At 40.7% G+C, this 23854-nt stretch overlaps 1 protein-coding gene across 1 annotated transcript in view; it reads left to right on the top strand.

Moving 5' to 3' along the window:
* Positions 1 to 1058: 1058 nt before the first annotated feature.
* Positions 1059 to 23854, top strand: part of hdac4 (histone deacetylase 4) — a 233878-nt gene continuing 211082 nt past the window's right edge. Inside the window, exons 1-2 of the mRNA XM_039015050.1 lie at positions 1059 to 1520; positions 16088 to 16335. Coding sequence (XP_038870978.1) covers positions 16314 to 16335 — 22 coding nt within the window. The 5' untranslated portion in view covers positions 1059 to 1520; positions 16088 to 16313. The remainder of the gene's footprint in view (positions 1521 to 16087; positions 16336 to 23854) is intronic.

Here is a 23854-nt window from a genome sequence, read left to right as displayed (position 1 = left end):
ACATCAAAGTGTCACCAACAAAAAGGTAAACAATAGCCCTAAAGCAAATGCAGAATATGACATTAATTTTTGACATGTAAATAGCACTTCTCAATAGTGCTCAAATCATGCCATGAGCGCAGCATTTTTCCCCAACTCAAATCAATGAGCCCAACCAGTCCTCCATGAAAACAAAATCATAAACAACAGACTAGGGCTGACTAATCAGTCCTTAGTTTTGGGGTTATGCTCAGGTAAAACAATTTTGCTAATCTATACTTCCATATTTCCATGTCCTATTCTTGAAGATCAAGGGGTATAAACATTGATTGGAATTACTGGAATTCTGATAGACTTTGTTTTTAATGTAAAGATATAATTAAATCGTATTATATGTAGTAGAAAGCAATGGGTTAGACGAAGCCTACATAATCAACCCATGAAGTAAAATGTAACATCCATATATGGCCAGCTATGTAAACTTTAACATGGTTTTATCCTGCAATAAATGTCATTTAATTGGTAACATACATTTGTGTCTTCTTCTAACGCCTCTTAAGGAGAAAGTAATCAGATTACGTTACTGATTTTGGGTAATCCAAAAGTTACATTACTGATTACAATTTTGGACAGGTAACTAGTAACTAACGGATTACATTTAGAAAGTAACCTACCCAACCCTGGTCGTGTGATGCCACGCTGTCTCGCGAAAACAATGATGTGATTAAATGTAATTTAGCTACGAGCTGTGGCTCAAAGCAGCCTCATACACGTTTTCAGTCAGACATTCACAATTGCCATACAGAGTTGAAATACTGTATCTAGCCAACATTTTGAATTGAATAACATTGCTTGCTTGTGAACGTCAGAGCTGTAACGATTTGACACTTTGGCAAGCACAAACGCATACTAGTAGTTGTCCTAGTCATCGCTCCTGCTCGAGCGTCTACACATTCTGGGTGATGCGAAACAACTTCGTCATCTCACTGGCTTCTCTTGCGAGCTCTCATTGGCTATTGGCTATTGCTGATCACCCTCATATTGCATCTCCCGAACCGCTCACATTAAACTAGCGTCGGTCACGGCCTCTCGTCCCGAGTAGGCAACGAAATTAGGATTTTGTCGTGTAGCCATAAGGGGATAGTAATTGGAAGTAATTTGGGTTAAAAAAAAAATTACGTTACTAATTACAATGTTGGACAGGTAACTAGTAACTGTTACAGATTACATTTAGAAAGTAAGCTACTCAACCCTGAACAGCATTCTGTGGCAACATGAAGTTACTCCAGTGTCAAACAAGCCGACCGACATCATTCGGTGAACCCGCCTCCTAAGGAAATGCAGGAGAGCGCGACCACTGAGGTATAGTGCACGACACGTGATTTATTGGTTAGCCAAAATCCAGTATGGCGGAATCTGTGAATGACTCTCTCACTGGCGTTTTCTCCAACGGGTCCTAAATTCTACATGTTCGATAGAGTGGGGCTGCTGCATACGGAGCCTGGATAGAAATCACAACATTCAGGAGGGCGTTTGTTCAGGTAGCTTTCTTTTACACAAATACGACAATCTGATACAGCAGTTGTGAGATTGGACAATTTAAACCATGTTTGCTTGATTTGATAAAATTTGCAACACTATTCAGACCGAGGTGAAGTTGTTATCGTGATCTATTTCTTGGTAGCTATGGTTTTGACTTTCTTTTTCAATTCAAGTATCGCCTAGTTACATATATCTTTGGGAAGTGGTGGGTGTGTAGGATCTTAATGTCAGATAACATCTTAATGTCATAACGTATTTCATGAGTAGCTACATTACTTACACGGGCGATATTTTGAAGCAATACAGTGATCTCCATGGTCCAATACTCAAATCGGATAAACATGTAACGTTAGTCCTGTAAGATTCCACGAACACAACTGTTACATTATCACTCGAGCTCCCCAGTGTGTAACTAGTTGAAGTAAGATTATTGGGTTATCGCTGATTATGCATGTTACAAATTGACACTATTGCACTTTTGTGTGAATTCGTTTTTTAAAATCTGTAGCTCGTGAAATCCTGTATGTTATTTCATGTAGTTAATGGAGTTAATTCGCAAGTGACAATTTTTCACAGCTGAGTTGGTATTGGTTGCTAATTCGAGGGTGTCCAATCATAAACGCATTTTTTTGACCAATGAGTAAAATAAGGCCACAGAAAAAAAGTGGTAAAAAATATGGAAAATAGCATTGCGTCAGCTAGGCTGGATATTGAAAGGCTAGCTGTTGAATTTAGCTGTTGAACTCTTTCTTCTCTAATCCGGAGTGTCATTACACTGTCATGACACATATAAAGTGCATTCGGGAAAGTATTCAGACCCGTTGACTTTTTCCACACTTTGTTACCTTACAGCCTTATTCTAAAATGGATTAAACTAAAATGTCTCATCAATCTACACACAATACCCCATAATGACAAAGCAAAAAAAGGTTTGTATATATTTTTTGCAAGTGTATAAAAAAACAGAAACACCTTATTAACATAAGTATTTTAACCCTTTACTATGAGTCTCAAAATTGAGCTCAGGTGCATTCTGTTTCTGTTGATCATCCTTGAGATGTTTCTACAACTTGATTGTAGTCCACCTGTGGTAAATTCAATTGATTGGACATGATTTGGAAAGGCACACACCTGTCTATATAAGGTCCCACAGTTGACCGTGCATGTCAGAGCAAAAACCAAGCCAGGAGGTCGAAGGAATGGTCCGTAGAGCTCAGAGACGGATTGTGTCGAGGCACAGATCTGGGGAAGGGTAACAAAAAATGACCCCAAGAAAGCAATGGCCTCCATCATTCTTAAATGGAAGAAGTTTGGAACCACCAAGACTCTTCCTAGAGCTGGCCGCCCCAGCCAAACGGAACAATCGGGGGAGAAGGGCCTTGGTCAGGGAGTTGACCAAAAACCCGATGGTCACTATGGCAGAGCTTTAGAGTTCCTCTATGGAGATGGGAGAACCTTCCAGAAGGACAATCATCTCTGCAGCACTCCACCAATCAGGCCTTTATGGTAGAGTGGCTAGACGGAAGCCACTCCTCAGTAAAAGGCACATGACAGCCCGAATGGAGTTTGCCAAAAGGCACCTAAAGGACTCTCAGGCCTGAATGCCAAGCATCACATCTGGAGGAAACCTGGCACCATCCCTACAGTGAAGCATGGTGGTGGCAGTATCATGATGTGGGGATGTTTTTCAGCTGCAGGGACTGGGAGACTAGTCAGGGTTGAGGGGAAAGATGAACGGAGCAAAGTACAGGGAGATCCTTGATGAAAATCTGCTGCAGAGCGGTCAGGACCTCAGACTGGGGCGACGGTTCACCTTCCAACAGGATAACGTCCCTAAGCACACAGCCAAGACAACACAGGAGTGGCTTTGGGACAAGTCTCTGAATGTCCATGAGTGGCCACGCCAGAGCCCGGACTTAATTGAACATCTCTGGAGAGACCTGAAAATAGCTGTGCAGCGACGCTCCCCATCCAACCTTGACAGAGCTTGAGAGGATCTGCAGAGAAGCATGGGAGAAACTCCCCAAATACAGGTGTGTCGAGGACTTGAGGCTGTAATCGCTGCCAAAGGTGCTTCAACAAATTACTGAGTAAAGGGTCTGAATACTTATGTAAATTTGATATTTCAGGGGGTATTTTGCAAACATTTCTGTCAACCTGTTTTTGCTTTGTCATTATGGTGTATTGTGCGTAGATTGATGAGGGGGAAAAACTATAATGCATTTTAGAATAAGGCTGTAACGTAAAAAGTCAAGGGGTCTGAATACTTTCCAAGTGCACTGTATTTAGACCTGTTGTGACACACAGGATATTGCATCATTTCATGGCTGGTTATGACACCTACATAAGAGTCAAAACCTACCACACTAGTTATTTCATGGTTACTTGTTTATGTTATATAACATTTTCTGAAACTGACCATATTAAATGATCATTGCCCACAAATTGATGTCAGACATGCACCTACCCCAATACTCTGTTACTGATGACTGGGATGAGCAGATTTAAGGAGCAGGACAAGACACCCTCTTTTTGACTGATGACTAGTGACATAAGGGCATGTACATGATAGGCCTATCTGGCTTATATGATTATGATGGCCATAATGCTTCATGACAGTGTCATAAAGTGTATTTTCTGCAAGTTATTTAAAATATGATGGGAAAAACATGACTGTTAACAGAATTCATTACAACAACAACAAAGGACTTAAGAAACAAACTTTAAAACGAAAGGAAACTTCTTGGCAGGGAAAAAACACATTTGAATAAATGTGGGTTTTTGAGACTTATGTAGGTGTCCTAAAATAACGCAATATATGTCACTGCAGGTGTAAATATATGGGTCAGGATAGTGTTATGACAGCTGTTATGACCTGGTTATGACCGTGTCATAACGTGTTATAGCGCTGGGTATCATGTAAAGTGTTACCAAATTATCGTATCTAAATGTGAAATGTCATAGACTACAAATTAAAAGAACAGATCACTCTGGAGTCAGATGTTAGCAGAATGTGTAATTTAGCCTATAAAACGAAAAATATATGTTTTATGAAAGAATTAGGCAGGTCTGATGCTGAAAAAGAAAGGAAATTCTTGCCTATTACTTCTTGCATATTTTATTTGAGCAAAAAAGTAGTGTGTACTTCCAGTAGTTAGCTACACTTCTACATGGCAAAAAAAAGTAATTAACAACTGAAAACACTACAAAGATTTTAATTTAGTTTAACTCCCACCAAGCTACTGCAAAATGTAGTTAAATTACTAGTTGAATGATATGTAGTCCACTACACCCAAACCAATACTGGTAAGGATAGATATCGATTTTGAGACGTGACATGTAGTATTTTAATATATGCTTTTTATATTAATGCGAAATTCCTGTTATTTTTAGAAGATTTCTCACAAAAACAAGCATATCTTTGTGAAATGTCAGCAAAGCACCTTTTATTTTCAAAGCCTTTTACATTTAATTCCGCTCCTGTCATGTTAATTTCGTTTTTTACAACCCGCGGAGACAACTTTGCAGACAACCACCACAACATGTAAAATCCTCAAACGTCGCTGCGAGAAAGCGGCACCACTCTGTCAGCAGAGCTCGGTGCTTATTACCGGATGAATAATGTTATGAAATCCGACTTTGGGATATTTTCTGAATCATATGTAAGAGAAAGACCTCACTGAACAATTCAGAACAAATAATCATATTTGTCTTGGTAAAATGTAGTTTATAACATAGGAAGTGAAATTTCATCACCAAAGTGCGTTTTCACCCACTCTGGGCAGAGAGGGTGGACCCTATTTACCATATTGGATTCCCCACAATGTTTTCAGGTGACATTTAACAAATCCTGCTGTTCACATCGATTTACGCTACTTAGTGACATCTTGTTTACTTCAATTAGTAGACCAGTAATTGCCAGAATTTTCCATGGCATCGATGTCATATTTGCTTAAAAATTGGCTTGTGCTTCGTGGAAGGCTACTCCATAATTTTATATGTTGGTGTTTGTTGGTGTTTGAACTGCAAATTTCCCCTTTAAGTTTCTCTTAAACCTGTAACATTGTATTAAAGGCGCAATATGCTGAAATCGCTCCGCCATAAAATTCGAATAGTTAGCCTAATTTCAGTTTGATAAAACAAGCAATGTAAAGTGTAGAGAATCATTGTACCATCTAAGCAGCTGTGAAATATTTTTTCAATAACCCAAAATATAGTATTTTCAGCTGTTTGATGCTGGTGTAAAAGACACAAAAACTAAACTTAAAAATGGGAAGCATAGAAATGCCGCACATAGAACATATCTACTGCTTCTTAGGCTTGCTTTCAATGAGACTGACAGATCTATAACTCACATTTCTATGTGAATTTGGTCTTTTCTCCCAAAAAGTTTCATATTGCAGCTTTAACTTTATAGCATTTCAATACTTGTTTTGCAGGCTATATGCATTGCTATTGCATATACATGGAATTGAGGTAGTTTGTGTAATTAGTAGAATATGCACTGTTCCTTTTTAATCATGTAATGATGTTGTTAGTTATTGTTCAAATGTGCATGTCAGAGTTTGTTGGTTTTTGCATGTGTTGAACTTGACTTATTGGGGTTATGTGTTGGTATGGTATTTGTAGGCCTATGTCTGTGTTTGAGTTCGTATATGAGGTGAGGAGGTGACATCAGTGAATCAGGGTTATCTAAACTGGAGTCAGAGGGAGAGTCTCGATTGCATTGCCTTTATTCATTGCATTCTCTTTCCTCGCGTCCTACCCAAAATCCATTGGATGAGAAGGTCAAAGGGGAAGGCCCTCTGACCTTCTCATCAAATGGGTTTTGAGAAGGAGGCGAGGAGAGAGGACATGAGGAATCAAGGAAATGCATTTGAGATTCTCCCAGAGGCCTCAAATTAAGTAGTAAACATACAAGCTTTAATCTGTGCTCTTGCGCCTAGCGTCTAGCTGAAGCAATTTTTTCCACATTCCAGTTCTCAAGGACTGGCGTTCCTGACTCGTAAATTCCAATCCTCACAGGAAGAAGGTCATAGCAGCCTTTCAAGAACTTGGCACTGACAGAGGACCGCTCCTTAATGACAACTCGATCTCAGGGAAAGGGACTGAATGGTGTAACAACCCAAGTTTTCTACTGCTGAGAATAAAAATCTGTTTAAAGCCAGAATCCATAATTGCTACATTCATTTTTCGACTTACTGTATAAATGAATGATATTTACCCATTCATTCTTGAAGAATAAAACACATAAATGCCTCATAAGCTTAGTCAAATAGTCAACGCGTTTGCTGTATTGTATGGTACGTTTTAAGAGAGGTGGTGCAATATTTTTTGTACTCTATTTTTTAAAACTTATGTGTATTTTCCGTAACAACACCTGGCCAGATTCATCTGATTTCACAGGACATGCTTTGATACCAGGGTCGTGTTCAGTAGTGCACATCATAGCAAACTTTTCAAATGTTTTGCAACAGAAAACAAAAATTAACCTATTAGATACGTTCAGTTAGTAACTCCCTGTTTCACTCTATTTCAAAACGTTTTCTCCCCACTGAACATGACTCAGCCAATAGAAGAATTCTCAGACCGTTGTGCCTGGCTTCACCCTCCTGTACCCATTGCCCCCTCAGCCCTGTTAACAAACAGTTTAGCATCCCATTGAGCGGCTCGGAACTCAGACCCTGCTGTTGTTTATTTGGCCTGTTCCAGACGGTTTAAAAAAGTCCCCAAGAATTGGCAATTATGCAGAGTTGTCAATTAGAACGGTCTTGTTTGTTGACGTTGTCGCTCTAATGAATGCTAATGGTCCATTAATGTCAGGGAGACAAGGTGACATGACGCCTACGCCTCACCAGCGGGGCACAGTAAACAGAGTTTGCCTTGTTCTCCCTCATTCTACTGCTTGTTAAAGTGCTGCAGCGACTATGGAGATGTGAAGAAATGGAGGACAAATGATGGAGTGAGTGTGGTAACGTGAGTTTTTGAGAATGGCAGAGAACAGGTTAATGACATTGCGGAGGGAAGGTAGGAGAAAATAAAAGGAGAGACAGCGAAAGAAAGTGATGGTAAAATGGTGGTAGAGAGGGCAAGTTGACACGGATGTCGTTTAGAAGGCTCGGTAGATGGCAGGGAAAGTGTTCACTTCCTGCTTTTTGTTTGGCTGAAAATTGACTGGCTTTTGTGGCCGCGGCACAAGGCGGGGTGTCAGGATTTCAACTATAGAGACACGCCGAGCAGAGTTCATTGTCAATGTTGAGTACGTAACCACTCAATGCTGAGGCTTGGATGAGAACTTAGCCTACACATGACAGAATTTACATTTCCCATGTCTTTTCTTCTCCAGTGAGCTGAACTTGTAAACTAAAATAGCACATTTCTGACATAGTATTGCACTGTTGAAGAGACGTTTAACTCTGCTGCTAACATTTATAGAACTGGATAAGATGTTATTTTATTAACCAGATGTCTGTCAGCGTTGCTGCCACCTAAAAGTAAAATAGGATTTAATGCAAACTTATCTTTGTTTGACAGTTAGTCCTTCACTGTACTGAAAAAGCTGATTCCGCCTAAACTAGACAGGGACTAATGAGTAGGTCTATTATTAGTGCTGGGAATTGCCAGGGACCTCACGATACGATATGATCACAATACTTAGGTGCCAATACGATATGTATTGCAATTCTCACGATTCTATATGTATTGCGATTTGATACTGTGATTTTATTGCGATTCCAAACATATTGCTCACCATATATCTGCTGCAGAGGGACAAGAGAGAGCCATGAGAAGACAGGTTTTGTTCAGTCCTAGAAATAAAAGTGCTGAAAATAAATTGGCTCCCTATTTAAAAAGAAGACGGAGAACAAGCTATGAAGGAAAATTCCCTAAGCCAACCAGCACAAAAATAATATTGCGATATTGCTAATACAATACGATATATCATATATGTAACTGTATCAAATCCCCCTCCCCCATCACTACCTGTTATGTGCTTATATTATTTTGGGGATTTGTTATTTTATGCTGTAATAATGTTTGTTTTACCACATGGTTGATCAGCATCAGGAAGTAAACTCTGCACTATAAGATTACAAGGAAACGTTTGAGAGAAATGACTGCATACAGTGCATTCAGACTTTTTCCACATTTTGTTATGTTACAGCCTTATTCTAAAATTGATTAAATATTTTTTCTCCCTCATCAATCTACACACAATACCCCATAATAACAAAGCAAAAACAGTTAATTTTATAAAGTAATAGGAACGGAAATACCACATTTACATAACTATTCAGACCCTTTACTCAGTACTTTGTTGAAGAACCTTTGGCAGCGATTACAGCCTTGAGTCTTCTTGGGTATGATTCTACAAGATTGGCATACCTTTATTTGGGGAGTTTCTCCCTTCTTTGCAGATCCTCTTAAGTTCTGTGAGGTTGGATGGGGAGCGTCGTTGCACAGCTATTTTCAGGTCTCTCCAGAGATGTTCGAACAGGTTCAAGTCCGGGCTCTGCCTGGGCCACTGAAGGACATTCAGAGACTTGTCCCAAAGCCACTCCTGCATTGTTTTGGCTGTGTGCTTAGGGTTGATGTCCTGTTGGAAGGTGAACCTTCTCCCCAGTCTGAGGTCCGGAGTGCTCTGGAGCAGGTTTTCATCAACGATCTCTCTGTACTTTGTGCCGTTCATCTTTCCCTCGATCCTGACTAGTCTCCCAGTCCCTGCCGCTGAAAAACATCCTCACAGCATGATGCTGCCACCACCATGCTTCACCGTAGGGATGCTTTCAGGTTTCCTCCAGACGTGACTTGGCATTCATGCTTGGCATTCAGTTCAATCTTGGTTTCATCAGATCAGAGAATCTTGTTTCTCATGGTCTGAGAGTCCTTTAGGTGCCTTTTGGCGAACTTCATGTGGGCTGTCATGTGCTTTTACTGAGGAGTGGCTTCCGTCTAGCCACTCTACCATAAAGGCCTGATTGCTAGAGTGCTGCAGAGATGGTTGTCCTTATGGAAGTTTCTCCCATCTCCACAGAGGAACTCTAGAGCTCTGTCAGAGTGACCATTGGGTTCTTGGTCACCTCCCTAACCAAGGCCCTTCTCCCCCAATTGCTCAGTTTGGCCGGGTGGCCAGCTCTAGGAAGAGTGTTGGTGGTTCCAAACTTCTTCCTTTAAAGAATGATGGAAGCCACTGTGTTCTTGAGGACCTTCAATGCTGCAGAAATGTTTTGGTACCCTTCCCCAGATTTGTGCCTCGACACAATCCTGTCTCGGAGCTCTACAGACAATTCCTTCGACCTCATGGCTTGGTTTTTGCTCTTACATGCCCTGTCAACTGTGGGACCTTTTATATAGACAGTTGTAGAAACATCTCAAGGATGACCAATGGGAACAGGATGTACCTGAGCTCAATTTCGAGTCTAATAGCAAAGCGTCTGAATACTTATGTATATAAGGTATTTCATTTAGTTATTTTTAATAAATTTGCCAACATTACAAAAAACCTGTTTTCACTTTGTCATTATGGGATATTGTGTGTTGATTGATGAGAGAAAAAAATGATTGAATCAATTGTAGAATAAGGTTGTAACTTAACAAAATGTGGAAAAAGTAAAAGGGTCTGAATACTTTCCCGAATGCACTGTATATGAAGCCAGTCCATAACATAATGGATACAGCGAATGTTAAAGTTCCACAACAGAATAACCTCAAAACATCAAATCTCAGCAACTAACAATTCAAGCCCACAAAGCCATATTTAAGTGATAATGCCTGAGAAGCCGGTGTTTGGAGGATATATTGGCACGGGTGTTGTTAGACCCGAGACGAGGTTGAGGGCTGGCAAACCGTGCAAATATATCCTCCAAACACCGGCTTCGAGGGCATTATCACTTTTATACAACGGGTTACCAACATATTCAAATAATGATTGACATAGTTTCATTAAATGTTAATTTGATAAATTTATTCATACTATTTCATCCTTCCACAAGATATAGTCCCGACACAAATCAAGGGTTACTAGAGACAGTCGTTCAGTCTTTTTGTTCTGTATCTATGGACGCAACCCAGTCGTTCGTTCTAAATGTTCCATTGCCATACTGGCTGCTTTTTATAGTGGAGATCAAGTTTATAAGTTGCCTGGATGGGCTGATGAGACAGTGGATTGCACAGTCAGATGGAACATTAAATAGGCATTTTAACGTCATAGATTTAGCCAGTGGCAACTTTTGTAATAGACACCGGCTGGAATGTGGTTTTAACCAATCAGCATTCAGGATTAGACCCGCCCGTTGTATAAATGACAGTGTCTTCACCACTTTAGACTTCTATACAAGGCCTAGATAAGAAATCTAAATGATAGCTCTTGTCTAGAAGGGTCTGGTGTTCACAAAGTTTGACAGTTCTAAGCTTTAAAGCTGACAGACATCGGTGTCAGGGTACTTGTAGCTAACAAAATGGCAGAAAGCCTAACGCGAAGAGTAGTTTAGTCTGTGAACAGCACCAATTATAGTACAGTGCCAGATTTGAATGTTAATGTAGTTTTAATTGTCTCATCTCAGACTTGTGGATTACGGGAAGCTTTGTCGAGAACATGGAATAATATTTTTGTTACCTCTGTTTGCATTCCACCATAAAATATTTGGCAGACATTTAGTATAATAACTTGAAATAAGTGCAGGTAGAGTCAGAAGCGTTTTTTACTGCCTAACGCCGGACTAAATCCTTAACTGGGAAGTCAGTTGGATTTCCAAGGGCTGTTTTGTTCTTGTCAACTGTTGAGAATGTTTAACTTTTCGACAGAACTGTCAGTTTTGAGGCATTGCTGTCTATTACTCATTGAAAGGGTCAAGACTTCTACCTATTCAGTTTTGAGATACGAGCCTCCCCAGCCCCCACGCTCTCCTAGCCAACACATACCACACTCCCTGCCCCTACGAGAACTCCAACATCACACTGAGCAATATCCCAGCGATTGTCTGTGCTTGTGCCTGTCCTTTTTTTTAACTGCTGATTGATGTGAAACCTGCGGGCTACGGCTCGTCTCTCTTTTCTCTGAGAACATGAGCATGCAGCAGCGAGTATTGTGTCAACATGGGGAGGGTTCTGTCATGTCAGATAAGGTGTCACTTTTCTCTCAGCACAGCCAGGCTCCACTTTCTCCCGCCTTCCCTTCTCTCCCTTTCCTCTCCCCTGTTGTCTCCCAAGTGCCCTGCCATCAGCACCAATGAGTTCAGACAACCATGGGGTCCTCACACCAGACAATATTTTTGGGGAGGGGCTTTGCACCCTAAATGCTCACCTGTTCCTATCCAAGCCTTTGTGAACACCAGACCCTTCTAGACAAGAGCTATCATTTAGATTTCTTATCTAGGCCTTGTATAGAAGTCTATAAGTTCCACTCCACCCCAGCCATCACCTGCCTTAACAAAAACTTTCAGGAGCAGCCTCTGTCAATAAATGGAAGAAAAATTTAAACCACAACAAAAACACAATAACGCGTAATTTTTCCGATACATACGTGCAGGGATGTACATACACTACCGTTAATTGTGGTCCCTGAGTGAATTATTCATACTCAATTAGGCTCGAGAGGCAGGCAGTAACTGTCGAACACCAGAAGTACATTTCAGTGATTAATTTTGCGCGCGGCACGGCCCTAATTGTTGTTTACCGCTGGCAATCTCGGCCCCGTGTTATTTTTATGCAGACATGATTACCTTCGGTACAGTTCGGAGCACTGGGGAAATGAATTATTTTATTGGCTGCAAGAGACACATTTCTGTCAAGTGAGGAGACATTTTCAGACCTGTATATTTTTGATGTGCACTTCTTATCCAATCGGTCGGTCAAAAGGGCCTACAACTGGAAACAGTAAGGTCCAATGCAGTCGTTTTGCTCTTAATATCAAATCATTTCTGGGTAACAATTAAATACCGTACTGTGATTTGTTTTAAATTAAAATGCTGAAAAATAAACAAAAAAGAGCTTCTTAGAAAAAAGCAATTTCTAAAGCAAGGCTTTTGCCAGGACTGTCTGGGAGTGGTCTCAGTGGGGAGGGCAAGCTGAAAACTAGCGGTTATTGGCAGGGAGGTTTGGAACTCTTTCTTGTTGGTTTATTAACTCATTTACCGCCTGGTGATAAACTCCATCTCACCAAAATGGGCTGAAATTTCAGGCGGTCTTTTGAAATCTCTCTTACACTAAAAGGGTATTATCATACTTTTCCCAATTTCATAAGATTATTCCAACCTCATAGTGTGGAAATATCTAAAACACAGGTAAATCAGGTTTTTGAATGCACTGGGCCTTTAAGATGGAGATGTTAAGACAGATTTGCAAGATAATTATTAGATAATTATTAATTATCATATTCATGTATATTGATATGAGTAGTCATGTTATATGAGCCGTTAATGGAGTGTTGACAATTTTATTTAACCTTCATTTATCCAGGTTAGTCATTATGAACAAATTAGCCTTTTACAGTAAAATAATGACCTTGTTTGTCAAGAACCCTAGTCTATTCACAAATGCTCAACATGCTATGGCTTTGGTTTGACATTTATGTGTTACGACATTTATATGCGACAGACCCCAACTTCCCCTGATTTTTAAAAATATGGTTGGGTTGACTATAGCAGCGCAAACGTATGCTGGGAAGTCTCTCATGGCGCGGCAGATCAGACGACAAGCCAACACTCCCCCTTACCAGATTGTCACTTTGAGTATTATGTCACTGGATCCCTCCAGGCCATATGTTATTCCACGCGCACGCATGCACACGTACACTGAGGAGATCTCGTCAGCACAGACTGTAGTATTGGTAAGTCTTTTTGACCCGTTCCTCCTGAGTGGTATTAAACTAAGTAGGGCCTTTTGTAAATGAACATCTGTGTTCCTATTGCACAAGTTCAGTAGTTACCTCCTCGTTTCTAAACGTTTTCTCCCTGCTGAACACGAATCTGATTTTCATTTGGTGTCAAATAATTGCTTGACCTTGGAACCCTTTTGCATTGAGGAAACAGAAGGGCAGATGTTCCAGTTCAAGGGCTGCAGTCCAAATCTCTACCTTACTTAGCCAAGTGTCCACTTGTTCACGCTCCCTCATTGATTTCAAACCATTGGATTGGTATAAGCATGTGTTTAACCATATTGCTCACACCTGTTCATTCCTTGTAAATCCATGAAAGTGCACACTTCGGGGGGGGGGGAGTATGGCGAATCGGAGGGCAGCCTGAGAGTGTTGAGTGTTGCACAGATGTGTATTGTTTTTAGGGATGTGTGCCATGCCAGAAAGAGTGGAAATTATGTGTTGTGTGTCAAATAGCGAGTGAAGACAACTAAATGCTGTCTTGTTTGACAGGTTGGACTATTATATTGGAGCAGAGGGGGTAGATTGAGACAATGTGTCGTGTGGCCTCACCAAAGCAATGGAACTAATGTGCATCGTTGACACCGGAAAGTAAACACTGTGGTTTAGAATGTCGGAGGTGATGTTAATATTGTGCTGTATAATAGCAGTAAGACAGGCTTTGATGCTGCTTTTGCAGCCGAGGCTTAGGGTTTTGCCCAGGCCCAGTCTTCTGAATAAGTTATTAACCTACTCCAATGAAGGCCATATTTGGCTGTTATTATTTCTGTGGTTAAATACAGGACTGACCTTTTCATTGTTAAGTACCTCTCTCTACTGAGAAGGGCAGTGTGTGTGTGTGTGTGTGTGGCGCGTGTGGGTGTAACTGCCTGTATGTGATTCTGTCACTGTCTCATTGTTTGCCCTAGCCTGTGGACAGCATTGGCACCTTTTAGGCACCTTGTGTACAGGGAAGGACTGGAGGCGATCTCAGTGTTAGCATGTGTAACCCAAACTGCCCTTGTAGTGAAGAATCTGTTAGAATTGAGACTGACTATTTTTGTACAGGATGATATCTAATAGTCTACAGGACTGAAAGAGAGACCGTCTGCACTTATACAGTGCATTGACTTTTTACTCATTTTGTTACATTACAGCCTTATTCTAAAATTAATTAAATTGTTTTTTCCCCTCATCAATCTACACACAATGCCCCATAATGACAAAACAAAAACAGTTTTCTTTAAACATTTTTGCTAATTTATTGAACATAAAAAACATATCACATTTACATAAGTATTCAGACCCTTTACTCAGTACTTTGTTGAAGCACCTTTGGCAGCGATTACAGCCTAGAGTCTTCTTGGGTATGACGCTACAAGCTTGGCACACCTGTATTTGAGGAGTTTCTCCCATTCTTTTCTGCAGATCCTCTCAAGCTCTGTCAAGATGGATGGGGAGCGTTGCTGCACAGCTATTTTCAGGTCTCTCCAGAGATGTTCGATCAGGTTCAAGTCCGGGCTCTGGCTGGGCCACTCAAGGACATTCAGAGACTTGTCCTGAAGCCACTACAGCATTGTCTTGGCTGTGTGATTAGGGTCGTTGTCCTGTTGGAAGGTTAACCTTCTCCCCAGTCGGAGGTCCTGAGCAGGTTTCCATCAAGGATCTCTCTGTACTTTGCTCCGTTCATCTTTCCCTCGATCCTGACTAGTCTCCCAGTTCCTGCTGCTGAAAAACATCCCCACAGCATGATGCTGCCACCACCATGCTTCCCCGTAGGGATGGTGCAGGTTTCTTCCAGACGTGACTCTTGGCATTTAGGCCAAAGAGTTCAATCTTTGTTTCATCAGACCAGAGAATATTGTTTCTCATTATTTGAGAGTCTTTAGGTGACTTTTGGCAAACTCCATGTGGGCTGTCATGTGCTTTTTACTGAGGAGTGGCTTCTGTCTGGCCACTCTACCATAAAGGCCCGATTGGTGGAGTGCTGCAGAGATGGTTGTCCATTTGGAAGGTTCTCCCATCTCCACAGAGGAACTCTGGAGCTCTGTCAGAGTGACCATTGGGTTCTTGGTCACCTCCTTCTCCCCCGATTACTCAGTTTGCCCGGGCCGCCAGCTCTAGGAAGAGTGTTTGTGATTCCAAACTTCTTCCATTTAAGAATGATGGAGGCCACTGTGTTCTTGGGGACCTTCAATGCTGCAGAAATGTTTTGGTACCCTTCCCCAGATCTTTGCCTCGACACAATCATTTCTCGGAGCTCTACGTACAATTCTTTCGACCTCATGGCTTGGTTTTGCTCTGACATGCACTGTTAACTGTATTTTTTATTTTTTTTATAAATGTGGATATATTGGCACGGGTGTTGTTAGGCCCGAGATGAGGTCGAGGGATGGCAAACCGTGCAAATATATCCTCCAAACACCGGCTTCGAGGGCATTATCACTTTTATATAACGGGTTACCAACATATTCAAATAATGATTGACATAGTTTCATTAAATGTTAATCTATTTTAGAATAAGGCTGTAATGTAACAAAATGCAGAAAAAGTCAAGAGGTCTGAATACTTTCCGAAGGCACTGTACAAAGGCTTGTACAGGTGCATTATATGTGAAGTAATATGCCTATATAGTATTTATTTAATGGGAGCATACTTGGTCCACATATGACTAACCTCACTCAAACTTGTGTGTTCATGTGCCCTTGACAGGTTGAATTCACAGGAGTGAAGAAGCAAGCCAACGGCAATACCCTGAAAGCTGCGTTGTCTAGAATGAGCCCTTGAGACCCCCCCCCCCCCCTTCGTCATAGTCTTCCTCGCAGTGTCCATCCAGCCGGACGGCGGATGGTGTTCATCTTACACCCCCAAGAGGAGTACTGAGGCCATTGTCCTCATCCTCTTCATCAGTTTCGCTTCTCAGGAGTGGTACCCTACGATGAATTCCTACAGTCGACAAGGTAAGAGTTTGTCTGGGCTTGCTAACAGTAGCCAGCGAGCAGCTCTAGCACCCTGGGAATTGAAATGCACTCTGGGAATCGTAGTGTGCTGTGTAAAAGCAATTGTATTTCTATGGTGTGTAGACCTATTGCAAGATAGAAGCTTCAGAAATGAGCTTCAAAGTGCTTTTTTAACTAAACTATTAAGTTAATACATTCAATTATTTAGCTGTAATGAATAATGAATCACGGGCCTAATGAATGTCATTTGACCCAATATTAAGGCCATAGATCAAATTCCGATTTAAAACAGTTTAGATGTAATTGTAACATTATTTTGTATGATCTGAGTCTTAGATGGTTTTGCATAAAGAAAATTGCTGGGGCTTACATTGCTGGGGCCTACATCCATATATCTACATTATATATTTCTGCTAAATGCATATGGGGGAAACAATGAGTATGCTTACATGTACACGAATAATGCAACATTAAACTGATTATGGCAGAAGGCCATACTAATGAGCGTAAGCTCATAATCAAAGTTTGCATATGCGATTTAAAATACCTGGTTTTCTGAGCAATGTTTAGAATTGTTAGGACATGTAAACAGCTTAGTCGGCGTTCCAGTGGTGTATTTGATCTGTGTATGTGGCAGCAGCTGTAGCACAAGCCTCCCTCTTATGTGCGAGCAGGATTGTGGAGTAACGGATTACAAAAATATTGTAATCAGATTACAGATACTTTTGAAAAACTAGATGATTACTTTGAAGATTACTTTGAAATTCGTAAAGGATGTTTGCGAGAGAAAAAAATCTTTGAAATTTTCTCAATGACATTCAAATCAGGGTTGAAAAAAGGTGCAAGTTTAAGTTTGTTCCACCTGAGCGAGAGCCCACTATGATGATATACCAAATGTGTTTGATGGATTGTGGGAAAAGAGCAGGAATAGGCTTTTGTAGGCTACATACAGTCCAAGCTATGTCTTCCAATGGTGTGACTGCTGTCGGCATCCAAAGATTATCCAATTTGAATAAACACTTGGAGGTAAGGATGACAGCAGTGGTGTAGTCTACGGCGATACGGATATCAGTTATTATTGATCTTTACATAGCGCATTGATGTGATTGTGAATCACACTGCTGCTCTCTCATTTTTAGCTACAGTATTTGCGCCTTATGGATTGTGGTTGTTGTGGATGGCTGTTCACATATCCAAATGTGTATTTGATCCCAATAATGGTTGAATTCAAGAAGTTTAACCTGCCTATCAATCTTTGTTTTCGAAACCAGTGGACAGCCTGTGAAATATGCGCTCTTGCAACAGCTGCACAGTGCGGATCCCAGCCTATGGAATAAAAGTGGGGCTTTTATTGCTCAATCCAATTCATGCTGATGAAAAAAATTATCCATAGGCCTAATGGACACATGCTGAAACTCGCACACTTTTGATAGACTTAAAGGGGCAATCTGTAGTTGCTACATCCATTTCTGGATTGATATATATATATATATATATATATATATCCATTGATTCTTGAAGAATATAACTTAGAAATGCTTCATGAGCTTAGTTCAACTGTCACACTCCATGAGAACCCAAAATATAAGCTTGTTTTTCTCTGTTTGTAAACATTATAAATGTTAACACTGTATAGCCTCATAACATTGTTAAAAAATATATGGATGGTCAGTCCTTGCATCCATAGCTCTGTCTATTAATCTGAGAGTGGTTACATTTCTCCAGACCCATTCCTCAGCTTTTTACCAAAACAGAGGCGGGGTGGCCGTTTTGTTGTTGTTTCATCTGTGGATTTGCCCTTTAAACAGCTGCATATTATCAAGATATCAAAGTGTCACCAACAAAAAGGTAAACAATAGGCCTATAGCAAATGCAGCATATGGCATTCATTTTTCACATGTAAATAGCTCTTTTCAGTAGTGCTCAAAGCATACCATTCCATGAGCGCAGAATTTATTTTTCAACTTGAATCAACGAGCCCAATCAGTCCTCCATGACAACAAAATCATAACCAACAGAGTAGGGCTGGCAAAAAAGTCCTTCGTTTTTGGGTTATGCTCAGGTAAAACAATTAGGCTAATCTATACATCCATATTTCCAAGTCCTATTCTTGAAGATGAAGTGGTAGGCTATCGTTTTTTAACGTAAAGATATAATTTAATTGTATTATTATATGTAGTAGAAAGCAATGGGTTAGAAGCCTAAAAGTTGCATCATACTGCAGCACACCTTGAGGGCTGCTACAGATTTCTATGTCACGTTATTTAATTGTAAGCTATTTTTACCATTAATGCTGATTAGTGCTAGTTTGACCACCAGAGGGCATCTTTGAGAATCATTTGATAGTCTTCAATATTGGCATTACGTTTTTTGTAAGAACATAGTATATGGAATTGATTTTAAGAAATGTAGGTTCATTAATTTGATTAATATTATGGTGTTTCTATTCCAAGAAAAACGAAACCCTCAGGGAACGGAAAATATGGCGCTGTACAACGTGACGGTCGGGAGTAGGCAGTAAACAGATACAAAAGTATCTATATCCACTGTAAAACGGGTTCTATATCGACATAACCTGAAAGGCCGCTCAGCAAGGAAGAAGCCACTGCTCCCAAACCGCCACAACTGCATATGTGGACAAAGATCGTACTTTTTGAAGAAATGTCCTCTGGTCTGATGAAACAAAAATAGAACTGTTTGGCCATAATGACCATCGTTATGTTTGGAGGAAAAATGGGGAAGCTTGCAAGCCGAAGAACACCATCCCAACCGTGAAGCACGGGGGTGGCAGTATCATGTTGTGGGCGTGCTTTGCTGCAGGAGGGACTGGTGCACTTCACAAAATAGATGGCATCATGAGGACGGAAAATGATGTAGATATATACTTTTACTTTCTTGTCCAACACTGTGTTTTTGCATTATTTAAACCAAATTGAACATGTTTCATTATTTATTTGAGACTAAATATATTTAATATATGTATTATATTAAGTTAAAATAAAAGTTTTTATTCAGTATTGTTGTAATTGTCATCATTACAAATATATACATATACAAATCGTCTGATTTAATCGGTATCTGCTTTTTTTGGTCCTCCAAATCGGTATCGGCGTTGAAAAATCATAATTGGTCGACCTCTAGCGTCATTATTTCATGTACCTACTTTAAACAAAGATGTTCTCATCATCAGCGTTAAAATGGACCGGTACCGATGTTGGCATTTTTAGCTAATATTGTCTGATTCCGATATGTTCACTGGTATATCGTGCATCCCTAGAACCTACCCAACCCTGTGCGCGAGTGAAGTGTGTTCTGCATTCATCAAAAGTCCCATCAGGTAGCCTGATTTCAGATGTGTCCATGTAAACAGGATTATTAGGGAAATCGTTCTTCTTGCAAAGTATGTAAACGTTTTAAACAGAGTATTATATTAATCTGACTATCCACAATAATACAATTGTATTATACAATGATATACAATTGTATTATTGTGTGTATGTAACCGTGCTCCTTGAGTCCTTTATGAGCCTCTGGCCAAAGATCCCTGATCACAGGTCTGAGAGAGAGAGAGCAAGATCCCTGGTGGTGTTGCCCCACTAATTCTGTAGAATGATCTAACAATGTAAAGGGCTTTCCCCTCACCATGGGTCTGGTTGGAGACCTGGGTGTCACCTTCTGCTGCCTCGACCTGTTAATCCTTTTAAAGAAACAGGATCTGAGAGAGGGAACTTTCAGCCAGGGACCCCCAACTGTTTCACCATCCATGATCCAGCAGGGATCACCCACCCAACACTTAACACCACAAAGATCCTGGTTGTCTCCACCGGGTGAGGTCAAGCTTTTTAATTGCCTGTCTGACCGACCGTCATTCACTTTTGATTACATGTACAGACAGATGGAAAGACGCACTGTCTTTCACACACATGTGCACATACAGTACCAGTCAAAAGTTTGTACAGACCTACTCATTCCAGGGTTTTTCTTTTCTTTTTACTATTTTCTACATTGTAGAATAATAGTGAAGACATCAGAACTATGAAATAACACATATGGAATCTTGTAGTAACCAAAAAAGTGTTAAAGAAGTCAAATATATATTTAATATTTGAGATTCTTCAAAGTAGCCACCCTTTGCCTCGATGACAGATTTGCACACTCTTGGCATTCTCTCAACCAGTTTCATGAGGTAGTCACCTGGAATGCATTTCGATGAACAGGTGTGCCTTGTTAAAAGTTAGTTTGTGAAATGTCTTTCCTTCTTAATGCGTTTGAGCAAATCAATTGTGTTGTGACAAGATAGGGGTGGTATACAGAAGATAGCCCTATTTGGTAAAAGACCAAGTCCATATTATGGCAAGTACAGCTCAAATAATAATGACAGTCCATCATTACATTAAGGTCAGTCAATCCATAAAATGTCAAGAACTTTTCAAGTTTCTTCAAGTGCAGTCACAAAAACCATCAAGCGCTATGATGAAGCGCTCATGAGGACTGCCACGGGAAAGGAAGACCCAGAATTACCTGCTGCAGAGGATACGTTCATTAGAGGTACCAGCCTCAGAAATTACAGCCCAAATAAATGCTTCAGAGTTCAAGTAACAGACACTTCTCAACATCAACTGTTCAGAGGAGACTGTATGAATCAGGCCTTCATGGTTGAATTGCTGCAAAGAAACCACTACTAAAGGACACCAATAACAAGAAGAGACTTGCCTGGGCCAAGACACACAAGCAATTGATGTTTAACCGGTGAAAATATGTCCTTTGGTCTGATGATTCCAAATTTTTGATTTTTGGTTCCAACCACCGCATCTTTGTGAGATGCCGAGTAGGATGATGATGATCTCTGCATGTGTGGTTCCCACCGTGAAGCATGGAGGAGGAGGTGTGATGGTGTGGGGGTGCTTTGCTGGTGACACTGTCTGTGATTTATTTAGTTAGAATTCACGGCACACTTAACCAGCATGGCTACCACAGCATTCTGCAGCGATATGCCATCCCATCTGGTTTGTGCTTAGTGGGTCTATCATTTGTTTTTCAACAGGTCAATGACCCAAAACACCTCCAGGCTGTGTAAGGGCTATTTGACCAAGAAGGAGAGTGATGGAGTGCTGCATCAGATGACCTGGTCTCCACAATCACCTGACCTCAACCCAATTGAGATCGTTTGGGATGAGTTGGACCGCAGAGTGAAGGAAAATCAGCCACCAAGTGCTCAGCAAATGTGGGAACTCCTTCTAGACGGTTGGAAAAGCATTCCAGGTGAAGCTGGTTGAGAGGATGCCAAGAGTGTGCCAAGCTGTCATCAAGGCAAAGGGTGGCTACTTTGAAGAATCTCAAATATAAAGTATATTTTGATTTGTTTAACGCTTTTTTTGGTTACTACATGATTTCATATGTGTTATTTCATAGTTTTAATGTTTTCACTATTATTCTACAATGTAGAAAATAGTAAAATAAAGAAAAACCCTTGAATGAGTAGGTGTGTCCAAACTTTTGACTGGTACTGTACACACACGCAAACACACACAATCCTCTAGTGCCTGCCCCTCCCCTCCGGTAAATCTGTCCCTGTGCCAGACTGCTTGGGTAAGCTTATTCTGGGAACACAACCCAAGCATGCCGGAAGCAGCAGCAGCAGTAGTAGCAGCAGTGGAGGATTATGATGCCACAGTGAGGGACACGGTAGGCCCCCTAATTGAGATGTCTTAATGATTTATTAATCGAGGCGCTGCAGTCTTACACTGGGAACAGAGGCAATAATCCCTCTCACTCCTCTGAAATTGAGAAATCTTCTCTTCTCTCCTCTCTATGCTTTTTAGGGTGTCATTCTCTTAAATTCCCACAGTTTTCACACTATTAAGGCTGGAAGGTGTATGTATGTGTGTGTGTGTTTGTCTTCCTAAGTATCACATTTATTTATTGTGATAGCCTGATGGTTTGTTGTCAGGCTTTCTGTCCAAGCCCCACACTGTCAAACTTTCCCCTGTAAATTTACAGCATTATTCTGGCACCAGAGTTGGCAGCTTAGTACTGTAATTTTGCTTTACAGCAGAGATGCTGTAATGTATTTCACAGTACTATTTTCCTTACTGTAAAACATATTACAGCCTCCCAGTTGTATATTTAGGGAGATGATGTCATGTTTTACGGTAAAGAAAATAGTACTGTGAAATATAGAAAATAGGGTGCCATTTGAGACGTAGCCATAGTTCCTGCAACTTCCTGGCAACCTTGTGCTGGTTGTGCGCAGGGCTGCGTTCGTTTTGATGCCTGGTCATGGTTAACTAGGGGAAGCACTATAACTTTATATATGAGGAAATACCACCGCCACACCTGGCTATGACCAATATTCCCTCCAATTGTTTGGGGCACTGAGCAAAATGTTGGTCTTGTGATTGGAAACTGGAACGTTGTGTGAATTATGTGCAACTTCCAATGCACATTTACAGTGAACACTGAGGCTGTACCCTTACAGTTTTAAACAGTAGCCAATAGGCTATTGTGGCTATTTGAGCATAATGTAGGCCTACCAACAAAACCAATGGAGCAAATCCCATAACATTTTCACATGGAAATAGCTTTTGATTTCTATGATATAGCCTACAGTAGACTATATATGGTGTTCTATGCAGGTATATATTGCATGAGACTTTTAAAACATTTGTACATTATGAAGGGCTTTACATTAATTCATGATTTTTTACTTGGTCTGTAACACCATGGGCCCAATAAGTGACTGTACATTGTATTGGGTTGTATGGTGCAAGAAACCACTTCACAACTAATTATTATTACCATCCAGAGAATTAGACAATGTAGGCTACCCCTCTGCCTATTGGCTTATTTGCATATTCAAGCCTGACTCAAAATACACACTGCCCCTTCAATTAAGACATAAGCTGTGTTCAAATACTCCTACTAACCGTACTATTTGTGATGTAAATTAAGTATATACAGTACCAGTTAAAAGTTTGGACACACCTACTCATTCAAGGGTTTTTCCTTATTTTTACTATTTTGTACATTTTGTACAGGTTTCCTAGAAGTTTCGAAGTCGTAAAATGTCTAGTTAGTAATTTATGCTAACATGATAGTGTAATGACCTGACTAGATCATAAAAGAACAACTGTCCAGACAGAGGATTGAGTTTACGAATGGACGGTTTATTAAACCAACTTTACACAGGCTACTGTTTGGCCGTAGCCCACGCCAAATAAATGAAAGATAATCCACAAGCCAATCATGAACTTCTCTTGTGAAGCCCAGACGTAAAGAGAGAGAACAAAGGCGAAACCTGGTCTTAACTTCCAATGCTCCATCCCCCTGGACAACCCCCCTCCACGCCACTCCGCCAACCGCCAGGATGCCCGGCATCAGAACATTCCAGGCATTCCCGTGATTGGCAGATAGCAGGTTGATTGACATGTCGGACCCCGCGAACACTGGGTACTGGTAGATACAACACAACCATCTACTAGCCTAACACATAACACACAGCTGTCTGTGCGGGTCGCTA

The sequence above is a fragment of the Salvelinus namaycush genome, chromosome 19 (assembly GCF_016432855.1).
Source record: "Salvelinus namaycush isolate Seneca chromosome 19, SaNama_1.0, whole genome shotgun sequence".
NCBI classification, from domain to species: domain Eukaryota; kingdom Metazoa; phylum Chordata; class Actinopteri; order Salmoniformes; family Salmonidae; genus Salvelinus; species Salvelinus namaycush.
This window is presented reverse-complemented; position numbering and strand designations above follow the sequence as displayed.